We start from the raw sequence: 16659 nt of genomic DNA on the forward strand, positions 1-16659 counted from the left end.
AATAATAAAGTCAGCATCATAGCATATCAATTCAGTAGGGTATTAAGTGTTTTCTGTAGACTACATGTCTGTCATCAGTCTTTCCCTACAGCTAAATAACAGAATAAGAAACGGTTCTCACTGTTATAGAAATAAGCAACAAATCACATGGATGAAATACACATTGCATTATGCAAATTCTCATACTAAAATGCATGACACAGAATAGGCAGAAATGAAACATAAAATAAGACACCACATGTTCTGACACCACATAGGCATTTGACACCACATAGGCAGCAACATTTTAAACGTGAGAACGAAATAATTTAAACGCACATTTTATTAAATGTGGGAACGATGTACTTTAAATGCATGAACGTTTTATTAAACGTGGGAACGATGTACTTTAAACGCACAAACGTTTTATTAAAATGTGGGAACAATATAGTTAAAACGCAAACATTTATTTATTTTGTTCCCTCGTTATATTAATTGTGCACTCGTTTAATTAAACATGCGCACAATGTATATTTTTTTCACCATCATATCCCCTCCACGGCACCGTAGTTTCTTATCCAGAGAATATGGTTACTTATTTCCTGTGCAACGCAAAGTCGCATGCTTACTGCATTGTTAGCATTGTTTTCGGAAAAAAGTTTATCACTCAGCCATAAAGTGAATTACAAGGTGATGACGCCAGTCACACAATGTTGTATTTCTCTGAAAATAGAAAAGGTTCATATAAAGGCTTAAAACACTTCATATGAAACATTATTTGATGTCACAGTGATGCCTAAATTTATGAATGATAAATTAATGGGGGTCAATGGAATGCAAACTCCAAGTGGTCAACTTCTAGCCTCAAAGCCGCCCATAGGGAGTACGCTTTCTGAACATTCGTCTACCCCCTGCTTACAAAAGGGTCTGGTGTCCCTTTGTTATGACTTCCTGTGATGGTTGTTCATCTCTGAAAGAATATCAGAGACCGCCACCATAATTCCGATGTTTTTACCACGTTTTTCCCACTGCGAGCATTCATGTGCTTTGCCGTCGGAATGTGTTAAAAACATGGATGCCACAGCTAATCTTAAATAAACAACTGTATTTGCTTAAAAATATGGTGTAAGACGCTTGTGAAAGGTGGATATGCAGCTTTCAAGTGACAAAAACGGCAAATTCCCAAGTTCACATTAAAATTGTTGGACATGAAAGTCCACATGGACTATAAATGAACTACAATGTGACAACAAAAGTGACGACAAGCCCACAACTGGGCAACTCCGTTAACAATATTCCCCCAATTTCCTATTTGTTATTCCCACATGAGGTGACGTGAACAATGATGTTTTCATTGGGAAAAATGTTTTCCCCATGCGCATGAACCCACCGTTAACTCCCTCTTATATATATGTATGTATATATACTCTATATGTATGTTTGACTGAGTTGTAACAGACATATTGTATATACACAAAGTAATGCCAAAACCTGTAAACATGTATCTACTGTATAATTAACTGTTTTGGCTTTTTGTACTGTAAGCACAGCAGTGAATTTGTTGAAATCAAGTGTAGCATAACTGTTATAATAAAGGTAGAAAATCTTGGATACCTATCTGATGGATAACTGAGGATTTTTTGTACATAAGACCTGGGGCGGACTGACCATCTGGCCTACCGGGCATCTTCCCGGTGGGCCGATGCACCTTTTGGGCCTTTTTTTTTAAAGTATATTTTTTGGGCTTTTTTTGCCTTTATTAGGACAGGACAGTAGAGAGTGTCAGGAAGCATGTGGAAAAGAGAGATGGGGTGGGATCGGGAAATGACCGTAGGTCGGATTCGAACCTGGGTCCCCGTGGGCACTCGGACCCGTATATGGTACGGCACAGCGCCCCAAAATAGGCTATATAATTTAACCGGCTCAAAGGAAAGACAGTCAGCGGCTTCATTAGTTCATTTTCCATACTGACACTGGACTGATCCAATAACAGCTCTTGTCAGGCCCCACCCCTCCCATTTTTGCTCAGAGCCAGGATTTTGTGAGCGCATCAAAGTAGTTAGGCCTACTTAAAGTAGCCTACACCTTGAAATTGCGGCAGGTGCCGGTAGTGCTTATTGTGCAAAAAAGACACCATAGATGCTTCAAATATACAATATTGCAAGTATAAGTGTAAATATTGCTAGCCTATGTCAGCAACATGTTGAAGTTCGTTGAATTTGAGCGAGGACATGTAAGCATACAGATACAGGGGAAGGTCCCCTAAAGGTTGCAACGTTTAGGGAACGTTAGGGGACGTTATGTAACCAAAAACTAATGTTCCCAGAAACTTTCCATGGGAACCAAAACCTAACCAAAACATAACCTTCAGGGAACGTTCGGGAACCAAAAACTAACGTTCCCGTTCTCTGAGGGACAGAGCAGGTGGTGGAGAGAACAAGAACTCAGTGATGGAGCAGGTAGGCTATGTGTGACATGCCATGCTGACAATGATGATAAGTTGTTTGCAATAATGTAATGACATGGTAATGATAACGGCTAAGGCCGTGCTGTGATCACAATAACAAATAGCGCAACTTAAGTTTTCTAAAGAAATTATTTGCAAACCCGGACAGCAAAATTGTGTGAAATTGACGTTAATTGTTGGTCAGTTTCCATCAGACCCCCATAATTCAACATTGACGCATGAGTGGTGGTTGGTCTCTTAAAGTAGGGCGTCGGAAGGGTTCTATCTCAGAAGGGTTCTCTTGGTAAAGATGGGCTAAAATAGGCTACTGTAGACTGACGGAAATGTAGGCTACAAAACTTAAAGTCATATTCATGCACGCATATTCAACCACGACTCCATCGTTTGAGTTTTGACAGTGATTGACAGGTGATGGCGGGTGGCATGTGACAGGTTGGGTCAAACCATCCTGTTATGGGGGGGACTCTGGGTTTTTAGGATAATGAAATTGAATAGCCTACTGAAATATAAAATTAATTCTATGAACTTATATCTTCCTGAAATATTTATTAAACTAGATGTACCGCATAGCGGTACAAAATATGACCGCCGCTCAGTCCTGTACATCTGTTCCGCGAAAATAAATCACACTTCAATTTGTGTCCATATTTTACTCCATCCCCCACTCTTGAAACTTTTGTGTATGCTTGTTTGGCATGGCATTGGCTCTTGGAATTGACTATCCTTCTGACTCCCTGGTCAGAAATATTACGAGGAGATCCTGTGCATGGCCGGTTGATGATGCAGTGATGTTTCTTCCATTTGCAGATAATGGCTCCCATGCTGCTTACTGGAAGATTCTGATGTTTTGAAATGCATCTGTAACCAGTTTCATTGATATGTTTTGCAACAATAAGGTTGCAAAGGTCTTGGGAGAGCTTTTTGCTTTTATCCATCATGAAATGTTTCTTGTGTGACACCTTGGTAATGAAAAACCTTTTTATAGCCCATCAATATGTAGGCTGCTAACCAAGCTTATATTAATTTGCACAGATAGAAAGGATAACTACTCTCTATACAGATTCCAGCTCGTTCCTTCCCTTTCCTTGCCTTAGTGCTTTTTCTTAGCGTGTTTAATACTTTTCCCCTGTGTTATTCCACTTCATTACATGACTACTTATGGAGTTGTTTGGATTTTTATGTGTGGATTACCTGAGTTATTACTAATGCCTGGTGAAAATGTTGTGGCCCCCTGTATTCCACTTTTCACGGGCCCTCTCCTCCATTGGGGCCCTATACTTCCCACTTTCCCCCCAGTACGACGCCCTTTAATCTGCTGAACCTTCTGCTTGTTTCCAAATATAAAAAAAACTCTCTGCAACTCAATATTGGCCTGCCTGCCTCAGCTGCCTGTGAGGGGCTTTTCAGTTGTGCTGGATTACTGTTCACTGCAAAGCGACCCAAGGATGAGTGCAACTAACTTTGAAAATCAACTACTGCTCAAACTTAAAGGAGAACTCCGGTGATTTTTCACATAGATCTCCATCTCTCAACGTCCTTTTCAGGCAAGTACCTCCACTTGGCGGCCATATTGCAACACTTTTTGGGCACTTATCTTGCATCTATTTCAGCAGAAATGCGTGTGCGTAAGGCTTCACGACACCAATCTTGCTCCAGCAGCGAGATCACAACAGATGATTGGCACGATGTCTTCACAGCACACCACATGATTGGCTCAATGTATTCACATGTCGACGTTTTGCTGCGGAAGGGTTGTGATATGTGTAGACATATGATGTGTAGACAACTGCCAAACTAACCCCATGCATTACTATGGAGGATTTTTTGAGTGCTGTATCTCCTCATTAGAAAGTCTTTGGTAAAACTGGTTGTTCTGGTACCCAGATTCATGTTCCCTTGCATTGTGTAACTGAGGTCCTTGGCTAGTTTGGCTTTCACCAGACCAAGCTCAATCTTTTAAGAAATCAAAAAATAAATAGCAGGCAGATCAGGCTGGGTTCACCCAGCCTAGTCTATAGGCACCTGATATTGTTTAATTTTCCAATTGAGATATCCACGCTCTGGCTATTCTAAATGCAAAAATGCATCAGGGAGTTATGACTGTAACTAACAAACTAGATCCTAATAGAAAGCTGTTAGCTTCCCTAAGCTACAGGTAGGTTTATAAGGTAGGCCTATTTACAACATAAATTGTCAATGCTGGCGACACAAATAAAATCTCCTTTGGAAACCAATGGCTTACACCTTATCAAGCGGACTTAAACTGCCATATCGTGGCGAAAAGTTGTAATAAAATTCACGCAGCTCCATGAGTCAAGGAAAGCGCGAATGAAGTAGCCACTTCTAAATGGGACCCACTAGCGGTGTGTTGCTAAAGCAGCCATAATGAAATGAAGGTGTCATTGTTTCGATACTTCACACACACGTGCTTTTTAATTTCACAGACTACCTACAACTACCAAGCTGGAATCAAAGCACATCGATTCCCCTCTCACACCCTGTACGCACTTAAAACAAAATAAACAGGCGTCTCAGTCTCATGCATGTATAGGCAAAACTGTATCAGACCGATGTAACGTTGGTAAATCTTCCATGGCACAGAATGATTTTTGTAGCACGTGCAACAAATGACAGTCGAAAGATACAATTACAGTGCTGCTATCAATTTGCTTGGTACAACCGCATTTATAGTTTTCTACAAATGCAATTAATCAAATTGGCCTCCATCACACACATACTCAACGGTAACATTACCTAGGTCCTTATTGATATTATAAGATTAACGTACCTGCAGTAAAAACCAAGCATGTCCGATAAACATCCTCAGATTTATAAGAAATGGGAATTACATTTCATGTGAACATTGTCCTATCCTTATTAGACGTTCTCTCCAGTAAACTATAGTCCTTGTAGGAAGCGTCCATTGTTTTTCCAACCCACTTTTAACTTCCAACAAAATTACGTCTCACTGCAACGGTGCGCCATCTAGTGGACAAACGACTACTTATCGCCAATAATGGAAATGGTGGGTGCCTGTGTGTGTGCATGTGTATATGTGTACACATAACCTAATTATTTTTAGACCCCCCCCTGGATGAAATTCTACGAAACTTGGCATACCCCCTGAGAATGCCAGGTCAATCATACACATACAATTTGGTGCAGTTCTGAACATCTTAACTGAAGATAGGGGCGATTAAAGCAGAATAAAATTGCATTTTCATTTTTTACCGGGGTGCAAATCACAAATGAGTGATTATGGGCCAGGTTGATCTGGGCGCAAAGAAGACTATCCTCACATTTTTCCCTTTGCAACTGCCAAATAAATCCCATGAACACGGGAAGGCCTACGGAAGCCTATACTGTCTAAAGATTAGGCCCCTCTGCATAGCATTCAGTGATTTGCATGCAGTAATTTCAACACTGACCTTGATCTAGCCTAGTTTGGCTATTTAAAGCTACTTTATTGGCAAAACACAACACAATGTAAATGAACTATAACAAAAATAAAGGACTTAATCACACAAAGTAGGCCTACTATTTTACGGACTATAAAAATAATAATTATGTAGGAAGTTTAGAACCCAGAATTGACCTGCACACTACAAAAGTGCACCGAATTCAACACAAATGACTCAATACACTTTGAGGAGGTATGAGTCCTTTCTTTTCCAGATATCTTAGGATTTCGCCATAGTATCGTTTCAGTATCGAGCATCGTGATATTTATGGCAGGTATCGCATCGAGGTCATAATTTTGGTATCGTGACAACACTAGTCCCGGGTAAAAAATTCAGGAAGTAGATGACGGGAGAAAAAAAAAAAAAAACTTTGACAATACCTATATGACCGCTTCGCTGCGCTAAAGTATTTTTGCATGGATTCTACTTTTTAAATATATTTATATTTTAAAATATCAAACCCCCCCTGGAGTGCCTTCACGTACCCCCATTTGAGAACCACTGACCTATACGATAGGCTACTGAAAGACATGAAAGGGAATTAGCTCTTGTAGCTACTGTTCTAAAATGTGCAATGTAGGTAGGTAGTATAGCCTACAGCAGTGTTTCTCAAACTTTTTCAGACCAAGGACCACTTAACCAATAAAAAAAGTCACTGACCACCTAGCTAAAAAAAAACAAAAAAAAACTTTATTGTCTTTGCACCTTGCTTTTCTGTAGAGAATGGACATCTGAACACAGCAAGTGTTTGCATTCAGTTAGCCTGTCCATCAGCTATTTTATTCTTTCTTCGTAACTCAGGTTTTTACTAACCTCAGTCTGTCGGTCAGCACGTTATCTTGCTGATTGTAGTCTGTCAGCTGATAGAAAAGTTACCATGATAACACCCAAAAACGCTTTGTAAGGTGGATTGATGTCATATCCCTTATTGGTTTGCCAAGATGTCAGTCATCCACTGAGAAGGTGAACACCAAATTCTGATTGGATTGTTGCATATAGGAAATAGGAGGGCCTTTGACCCCTTTGTGAGGATAAAGGATGTAACACAGCTGCTCTGCCCTCAAATTTTGCACAGATCTCAAATTGGGTTAAATATTCTGCAGAACATACTGTACATTCACTCTACTGCTCAGTGTTGCATGGGCTTAGACTTAGGCAGGCTCTGTCACTTTGTAGTATTGTGATTAAAATATTGACACTTCAACAGCTACTTTCGTCTCAGTGTGTTTCCTTGGATCGAGCTTGGAGTGCTAATTTGGTCTTGAATTGAACGGGTGGGTGTGAGTTTTTTCCACCACACAATTTTCAGTGCTCCACGACACTTTTTTGTAAATATATGCATATTTAAGGGTAATGCAAGGATTTTGTATTTTTTAATTAGGTGTCCGACCGATTTGAGGGGCGCTTGGGCCAAATATGCCAGGGTCGGTTTTTTTTTTTTTGTCCCAGTCCATCCCTGCATAGGACCTCTCCTATGCATGTTTGTAGTTGTGTGTGTACAGTAAGAGAAATGGACTTTCGCCAAACTAGCCCCTCCCTCTACCAACCCATTTCCACTCTGTTTGCACGTTCACATAGAGGATCGGACACATTACGTGCCACCCGAAAACAAATTTGCAGGGTTCACAGGGTTGCGGAGACTGCCACATTTGAATACATTTTGAATACTACTTCCCTGATACCAGGCTTCCCTGAGAGCATTATGTGTTGTCTGGTGTCCACTCTGAATTTAGTTTTTCATTGGCCATCCACTGCCTTACTTGATGAGTGTCCTGTGTGTTGTGTTTAGTGTGTTTGTGTTTAACATGCACCTGGTACAACTGGTGTGATTTCTCCTTTCCTTAGCATATTTTCTTGTCTTTTTGTGATTTGTTTGTTTTCGTTGACTTTGCTGCAGGAGTTGATTTTGCTGGAGGGACGGCTTGACATCTGGATGGATGGGTGGATGGATGGATGGAAGATAGATAGATAGATAGATAGATAGATAGATAGATCTGTGGATATGGATCTATCTGGATGTGGTGGGTATCCATTTGTAGTGCATGTCTGGTTTCACTGTGTACACTCCCAGTACACAGTTCACCTGTGTGGGTTGCGGTGGTTGCTTTGTCCTAGCCACGTGTGATCCTGACCTCACTTCTTCAGTATAGCCTGCCTTCCTACAGTAAGCCCCCCTCATCATGTTTAGTATTTATCATTCTTGTCTTGTGTTCTGCCATTTTAATCTATGGGGATACCTGACTATACATGTGTAGCAGGATGAATTCTCTGCTCCCCTCTGTTTGGGTTCCCCCTGCACCTGTACCTGTTAGTTTAGTCCAATTAGCATGCCCTGAGTGGTTATAAAAGGGGTAAATTGACGCCACCTGGTAGAGGGCCCTTTTGTAAACAACTGCTTCCCTGACCTGCCTTCCTCCCAAGCTCCAGGGTCGGAGGCTGATTGTTTGGCAACCATAGCTGTGCAGGTATGATGCTTTGTGTGGTTTGGTTGGTAATGTTTAATGGTGTGGAATGAGGGGATGATATAGAGCCTGTATTGTTGTGCAGGACTGGTCTTTTTAGTCCACTCCTGGTTGTCTACCGGTCAGCTCTGTGATCTGCATTACTGGGATTGTTGGGCATAACGCTCAGGTATGTATGGATGTCAGTGTAGCTCATAGTGTGGATGTGGTCTATGGTCCGAGAGGTTTGATTGAGCCATGGTGTGATTCTGTTCTTTTATTATCGCCGTGCCACTACAACTGTGCCCCAGTTGATGTCCTTCACCCCTGGACCATTGTGTTGATGAAGTCAGGACGGACACTGCTGTTTTGCTTTGTTTTGTTGTGTGTTTTGCTTCCATGTGGCTGCATGTTTATGTATGTGATTAGGTAGGAAGTAGGCTAAAATAATGTGCCAATGAAAACAAAAGCCTCAGTTTCCATTCAGCATGTTAGATATTCGCAACTCCAGAATTTTCTGACCTGATGTCACCACAGGACACAGCAATGAATGAAGACATAGTGACAGAGTTAAGGCCTAGCAAATAGCTAAGTCATAAGCACACCAAGGCCTACGTAGGTTGTATTAGGAACTGAATTAAATACCAATTTTGTGTGATGTAAATGCCTATCTAAACATGCTGGATAAACTGTATAGGCCTGTAAAAGGAAGCAGCAGTGAAAAATGAATGGCAACCATACCATTGTTCAGGCTTCAGACATTGTGTATAAAGTATAGGTACCAAGTTTTAAGGTGCTGCATTAACTTATAGCCTATCCAAATATCTGACTGCTTTCTTTTTCATTAAAAGCATAGCAAGGGAGGGGGTTGTCACCCTACCTGGCCTCGAAAAGGTTTTACTAGTACTTTGTACTTCTACTTTCAGTACTTAAGTATGTTTTATAATGGGCTACTTGTCATACTTAAGAACTGTAAATAAGATAAGACTTTTGCTTAAGTGGTATGCTTATAGATTACTTTTACTTAAGTAATTTTCTGATCAAACCTCTGTACTTCAACTCTGAGTAGGAGGTAAGAAGTAAGACAGTGATTGGCTGCGGTTTTGGTTGATCTGAAACCATATGAAAATAATTTCCTGTTATGAGTCCTCTGAGTCAAATGGAAATAAGTTATTTTCAGTTTCTCCTTAATATCGCCAATCCCACATTCATACTTCTAATATTACCTAACGTAAGAAGTTTTTATGGTGCTGTTAGGGTTGCCACCTACTGTATGTCTGATAAAAAACCTGAACATATTTTATGACCCGACCAACCGCTTTGCTTGTGAAAATGTCCATAACATTAGACCCACAAGACAAATTTGGCCTTTGTGCATTAACATTGATTTTTCCAGCTCAACAGAGTCAACAAAGAGTTGCTAGACTAGCCTGGGAAGCAAACTAAATTTGCTGCTGCTAGGGTGTGTCTAGATTTCTAAGCTGGTGAATGTGGATAATACAATGTGATTTGTGAATGTTAAAAGTTGCAATTGGTGAATAAACTCCTTTGAGAGGTAAACTCTAAAGAGGTGGATAAACTCTCTAATTCTGAAATTTCAGAGGTGGATAAACTGTGTTTACTTGCGTTTAGCCTCCACCACATCCCTGCTTAGCCACACCTATAGCCACTTTTATTTAGTAGGTCTCAATCAGACATTGGAATAACTTATGTTGAACGTTTTTTTCTTTTTACTGGCCTGTCAGTCTTGTGGTCATCTTTGTCCTCCGCCTCGCTACCCATATTAACGAACAATGTTGAGTATTTGACGTTAGGTAGACTATTCAATCTTCACTGCTTCTGCCGCCTGTAGTAGCTGCCAAGACAGGCACACTAGATAGTAGATAGGCTACGTCACGTCCCTACAGAGCCAATGATGGCGCATTCTACACACAAGAGACACAGACGCATAGGCTATTTCAAGTGGAGAGAAAATAGTCAATTGAACATACGTATTCACACAGCCTTTTGAAAAACGGGACATTCAGTGTCCTGGTAGAGTTGATCCATTTCCCAGGACAGGCTATTAAAAAGGACAATCCTGGTAAAACTGTGACAGATGGCAACCTTATGTGAGGATGCTGTTCATTGACTTTAGTTCAGCATTCAACACGATAGTACATTTCACCTTGGTCACAAAGATGAAGGCCTTAGGACTGAACACCACCCTGTGTCACTGGATATTTGACTTTCTCACCAACCGTTCACAAGTGGTTAGAGTGGGGGGTCTGACATCTGACACATTAACCATCAGCACTGGTGCTCCCCAAGGCTGTATTTTGAGTCCACTGCTGTACAACATCTACACACATGACTGCAAAGCCAACAGTAGTCATACCTCCATCATCAAGTTTGCAGATGACACAGTGATCTTGGGTCTGATTAGTAACAACAATGAACAGCTCTACTTGGATCAGGTTGATGAGGTGGCACAGTGGTGTCAATCTAACAGCTTGACACTGAATGTCAATAAAACCAAGGAAATGGTAGTGGATTACAGAAGGCATCAGCAGGCCTATAGTTACACCCCACTAATGATCAGCGGGCAACCTGTAGAGAGAGTCACACGTTTTAAATACCTTGGTGTCCACATTACTGAAGACTTAACATGGACTATTAACACTCAATATGTTCTGAAGAAGTCCAGACAACGACTCAACTTCCGTAGTCAGCTAAGGAAATTCAAAGTTTCTACATCCATCATGAAGGCCTTCTACACTTCAGCGGTTGAGAGTGTTCTAACTGGTAGCATCATCACCTGGTATGGGAACTCTACAGTTAGAGATTGTAGTACTCTGCAGAGAGTAGTGCGCTCAGCTGAACGTACTATAAGAACTCAACTCCCTGCTCTACAAGATATCTAATCCAGAAGAGTACTCCTAAGAGTCCAAAAGATTCTGAAGGACTATTCTCATCCTAACAATGGATTATTCCTACCGCTGAAATCAAGAAGACGCCTATGTAGTCACAAAGCCAGAATTGAGAGACTCAGGAGAAGTTTTTATCCCCAGGCCATCCGAACTCTGAACTCGCACTATACTGACTTTGCACACATTCACTCCTGAGCACTCTCAAACATTTCCCAACTCTGAACTCACACTATACTGACTTTGCACTCATGACCCCCCCCCACACACACACACACACACACACCTACATGACTTTTAGCACTTTTACATCCCTCTCCCTATGCTACAGACCTTTTTTTATTTTCTTATTTCATCACACGTCAAAACACACACACACACACACACACACACATATATCTGACTTTCTCCAATTTTTGCATATCTCCATAGAACTTTTTATTTATTATTTTTGATTTCTCCTCCATCTATCTACCCATGTCCTTGATTGCCTAGCCTTTCTGCCCCCCCACCCCCATCCCCAACACACACACACTTACATCATCACTGTCATCACCTCACATACATACAGCACACTGCTTGCTACAGTAAGCCTCCTCTACATACTTTCTGCACACTGCCCCCCCTACATACACAGCACATTGTCTTCAGGATCTTATAGTGTTAATTTTGTCACCTATTTTTAATTTAGTCTTAGTCTTGTGACGAAATGTCCTTTTTAGTCTTTGTCATATTTAGTCATTCAAATATCATTTTTGTTAGTCAAGTTTTAGTCGACTAAAAGTCTCGTCATTTTAGACTAGTTTTAGTCAAAAGAAAACTAAAGGTATCTTAGTCTTAGTCAGTTTTAGTCAACACATTTTAGTCTTTTTTTTTATAACAAATTATTTCTGATTACCATTTGAGTCAAATAGTGTTTCACACATCTCAATTTTCAAACAATATTGTGTGTCCACAGGGCTACTCTGCCTGTTATAATTACTCATTCAGATTTTTGTCAGTCAGTATGTTTACATGCACAGGTAAGTCGAGCTACAGTTATAGCTCGGCTGGGATTTGACCATAGACAGTAAAAGATTTGACTGGACCACTGTCATATTCAGTAGACCAGTGTTTCTCAAAGTGTGGTCCGGGGATCACTGGTGGTCCATAAGCTATCCCAAGTAGTCCGTGAGCAGACGTGGTAAAATATAATATAGATGAGTTGTTTGCAATATTGAACCAACTTGTATGTAAAAACAGTTCTGCAACACTGTCTATGTAAGATATGCCATACAGTATGAATCCACACAATAAGCAAAGTGCAAAGACAATAAGCAAGGTGGTTCAGTGAGTAGGCCTATTGTGTAGACTAATTATAGGCTATTGTTAAAGTAGGTCTAATCTTCTTTTTTTTTTTAGCTAGGGTTAGTTAAGTGGTCCTGAAACTGAAAAAGTTTGAGAAACACTGTCATAGGCCAAAGTATTAATGTTTTACTCCGCCTCGCTAGATGGTGATATGCGCCCAAACACAACATATTCCCCAAACAGACTCTCCATCTTAGCCATAGCTAACTTGCTAGCGAACTTTCCATATTAGCTTACTTGCTAGAAAACTTTGCATCATCAGTTAAATAGTTGACATTACATAATGAACATTTTCGTATGGACATTCTGGGGGATGTTAATTTGTATGAGAGAAGCTTCAACTTCTGGGTATGTAGAATTGTGGCATACAGCTTAGGTAGTTAGCTTGCTAACTCTGGCAGAAATTGCAGTGTTCTTGTTCCATGTAGTTTTATGTTGCAGCCACAGGGTTGCAGAAACAGCACGTAGACTAGCCTACAGGAAAGCTGAACGTATGAACTTATTCGTAATATTTTGAAAACATAACAGCTAGATATTCTGTCTTATCATTTTGTAGACGAAAATGAAGAGATTTTATCTTAGTTTTTATTTCATGCAAAACATTTTAGTCTCGTCTTTTTTCGTCAACAATAATGCAATAATGCATAAGATGGTCTTAGTCAGTGTTTCAGGACATTACTGCCGTCTCGTCTTAGTCATGAAAAAAAAGGTCGTTGACGAACATATTTCCTCTCGTCTCGTCTGACGAAATTAACACTACAGCCCTACTGCACCGCAGTAGCCTAAATGGAAGCTTTTGATAGCGCATGGCACTAACGAAAAACCACCAGGACAAACCACTCAGGGCTGTAGGCTACTCTCTCTGGAACCATAGGTCACTAATGTGTGCGTTATTTACGTTTGATGATTACATTTCAGATAATGGTGCTTGTTGGTTTCCTGCAGTATATGCGGGGGCGGGGCATTTTGGTCATATCTGAATATTATGGTGACTACACATGACGCACACACTCATAAAAACATACACATGCAGGTAAGCAGGCACACACATACACCAAAGCAAACACACACATGGACACACTAATTTACATACAAAAAGTTGCAAGAGTAGGGGATGGAGTAGGAGATAGAGACAAATTGACAAAGTGTGATTTATTTTTGCAGAGAGAATGTGCAGGACTGAGCAGTGGTCATATTTTGTACCGCTTTATGGTATATCTAGTTTTAATACCATGTGAGGTTGGGAACTATGGATCACATGTTATAGGTAGAATCCACAATTATGATGAAAATATTACTATCCATAAAAGTCTGGAGTTTAAAGGTTGCAAAATGAAACAAAGGGATAGTATGTTTATGGGTATATCCCCCTCAGGATTACAGGGCATTATACAACTATTATCAATCTGTATGAATGCAAATATGCATGAAACTATATATTGCAGTCAGACAAATATCACTCGTCACGCTCTGTTGTTGTTACATTGATCATGTCCTGAATAACTCTCATTTTGTGTGTGTTGCAGCTGCTGGCATTCCCTGGTGTCTGACTGCTCATATGTGTCTCCTCTGCTTCTTTGCACATAAATAACCTCCTCCACAATGACATTAAGGCAGCTCGTATATGCTGGATCTTAAGGGCATATATGACTGGATTAATGGCTGAGTTTGCCTGGGAAAGTAGGATGCCCATGTAGAAGACTTCATGGGGAACTGTGGTCTGTGGACGGTAGAAAGAGATCATGTTCATGAAGTGCAGCGGTAGCCAGCAGACTACAAAGACTGTCAGAATGAGAATGAGGGAGTGGGTGAGTTTCCGCTCCTTCTGATAGTAAGAACGAAACTCACTGCTGCTAGCCCCACTTCCTTTCAGATGCTGCATCTTAATAAGGATGTAGAAGTATAACAACATCATAAGCAGCATGGGTGGCAGCACACAAGCAAAGAAGTTAAAGTTGATCATGAAGGACATTGGAATCACTGCCAAAAATGTGCAAGTGATGGTTGTGGAGTTTGATGCTTCCATCTGTTCTAGAGTGTCGTGGCGATTCCATCCAAACACGGGAACAGACCCCAAAATACCTGCAGACACCCAGCAGACTCCTACTATGGTCCAAGAGAGTTTCTGTGTCATCATTGTTTTGTATCTGTTAGAGTAATAGTTCAATTAATATTTCATGCAAACTTCATACAGGATAAAATAACCATGTGAACACTGAGAATTACAATTGACTGAAATAGGTGTGCATGTTTCAACTACAACTATACAACAACTAGTTTCACAAGCAAAATCCATTAGCAAACGATCAGCAAGAACAGCATCAACAACAGTAGCAACAACAACAAATGCATCAGAACCCATGGTAATCATTTATAAAGATAATTTAATACCAGCAAATGAGCTGAATAACCTTGAAATAAATGCTATCCTGTCAAGAAAAACCAAGAAAGGTCAGTATACTATTTTCTATGCTTGGGAATTAAATAAGGTTTACTGATTTTTAAGCCATTATGTCTGTACCTTTGCTCTAATAATACTGTGTATTGAAACTTACCTGTGAGGAATGTATACACGCAAACATCGGTCCACAGCTATGGCTAGCAGGGAGTGAATGGACGCTTGGGTCACTACAATCTCACCACAGCTTGGCAAGAGACAGCCATAGAAAGAGGTCCTGACCCGTCCGTCCACCAGAACCGACAGAGGTATGGCCACGGCCCCCACCAGGAAGTCGGCAACAGCCAGAGAGATGATTAAGCAGAAGGTGGGCTGCCGCCGCATGGCACCACACGTCCACACTGCCCAGATGACCAGCAGGTTACCAAGGCAACATGCCACAGCGATCAGGACCTCCAGCACAGTGTAGAAAACATTGTTTTTAGCCATTCTGGTTCTGATAGAAAGTAGTACTGACCATTAACATTGCCAGTATCAGTCTGAGAGAGTCTGTTTGTGGTTTAGTGTGAGTCAGGAAGTGGTGAAACATACAAAACAATTTATGAGGTTTTCTGAAAGAAGGTAGGCCTACAGGCATTGTTTTTCTCTACGCAAATGTCAAACTGTGTCTGTTTTATTCAACAGGTGCTGGGTATAAGGCTTAGCCGACATATGAAAAAACAAAAAGATAGCTGCACAATGTTCTTTAATCTCCCAGAGTGGTTTAATAAGCTACAACGTTTTGACCAGAGGTCTTTGTCTTTTATTTTTTATAGACACTGGTCAAACACCACAAATATAACACCACCACACCATAATGCTGATCCACTGACAGCACCTAAGGTTACAAGGAAGTTTATTGTCACATGCTGTCTATCTTCACTGTCCTATCTGAATAAAGGCAAAAAAGGACAAAATAAAAAAAAAAATTGGCCCGGGTAACACCGTTACTTAAGAAAGCTTCTCTCAACCCTGCTCAAGTCGAGAACTACCGCCCTGTCTCACTCCTGCCTTTCCTATCCAAAGGCATTGAACGAGCAGTCTCCAAACAGGCCTCTGACTTCCTTTCACAGAACAACCTTCTGGATCCAAATCAGTCTGGATTCAAAAGCGGCCACTCTACCGAAGCGGCTCTGCTGTCTGTAACAGAAGCCTTAAAAAAAAAGCAGGGCTGACCGCCGGTCATCAGTACTCATTCTGCTTTGACTTATCGGCTGCCTTTGACATGGTTAATCACCGCATCCTTCTCTCTATACTCGCTAACATGGGAATCTCCGGTTCTGCTCTCTCCTGGTTTGAATCCTACCTCACAGGACGCTCGTAACGTATCATGGCTTGGTCAGCTATCTGCACCTCACCATCTCACCACAGGGGTCCCCCCTGGGCTCAGTGCTGGGCCCCCTTCTCTTTGCTATCTACACCACCTCCTTGGGACAGATTATCCATTCGCATGGCTTCTCATACCACTGCTATGCAGACGACACACAGCTCTATCTGTCCTTTCTACCTGATGACCCCTTGGTTTCAGCACGGATCTCGAATTGCCTCTCAGACATAGCTACATGGATGAAGGCACACCACCTCCAGCTGAACCTCTCAAAGACTGAACTGCTGGTCCTCC

General features: G+C 41.0%; 1 protein-coding gene and 1 long non-coding RNA gene across 2 annotated transcripts; one reads left to right on the forward strand and one right to left on the reverse strand.

Moving 5' to 3' along the window:
- The first annotated feature begins 8229 nt into the window (after window positions 1-8229).
- Window positions 8230-14202, forward strand: LOC125302213. Its single transcript, XR_007194867.1, has 3 exons — window positions 8230-8372; window positions 8455-8538; window positions 14128-14202. It is a non-coding gene; the product is annotated as an uncharacterized LOC125302213 (long non-coding RNA).
- LOC125302212 (adenosine receptor A1-like) lies at window positions 13739-15783 on the reverse strand. Its single transcript, XM_048255296.1, has 2 exons — window positions 15157-15783; window positions 13739-14748 (listed from the first exon to the last, which is right to left on the reverse strand). Exons 1-2 carry the CDS (start codon window positions 15486-15488, stop codon window positions 14058-14060), a joined length of 1023 nt encoding a protein of 340 aa, XP_048111253.1. The 5' UTR covers window positions 15489-15783; the 3' UTR covers window positions 13739-14057.
- Between the last annotated feature and the right edge of the window lie 876 nt (window positions 15784-16659).

Source organism: Alosa alosa, chromosome 10, assembly GCF_017589495.1.
Source record: "Alosa alosa isolate M-15738 ecotype Scorff River chromosome 10, AALO_Geno_1.1, whole genome shotgun sequence".
NCBI lineage: Eukaryota > Metazoa > Chordata > Actinopteri > Clupeiformes > Clupeidae > Alosa > Alosa alosa.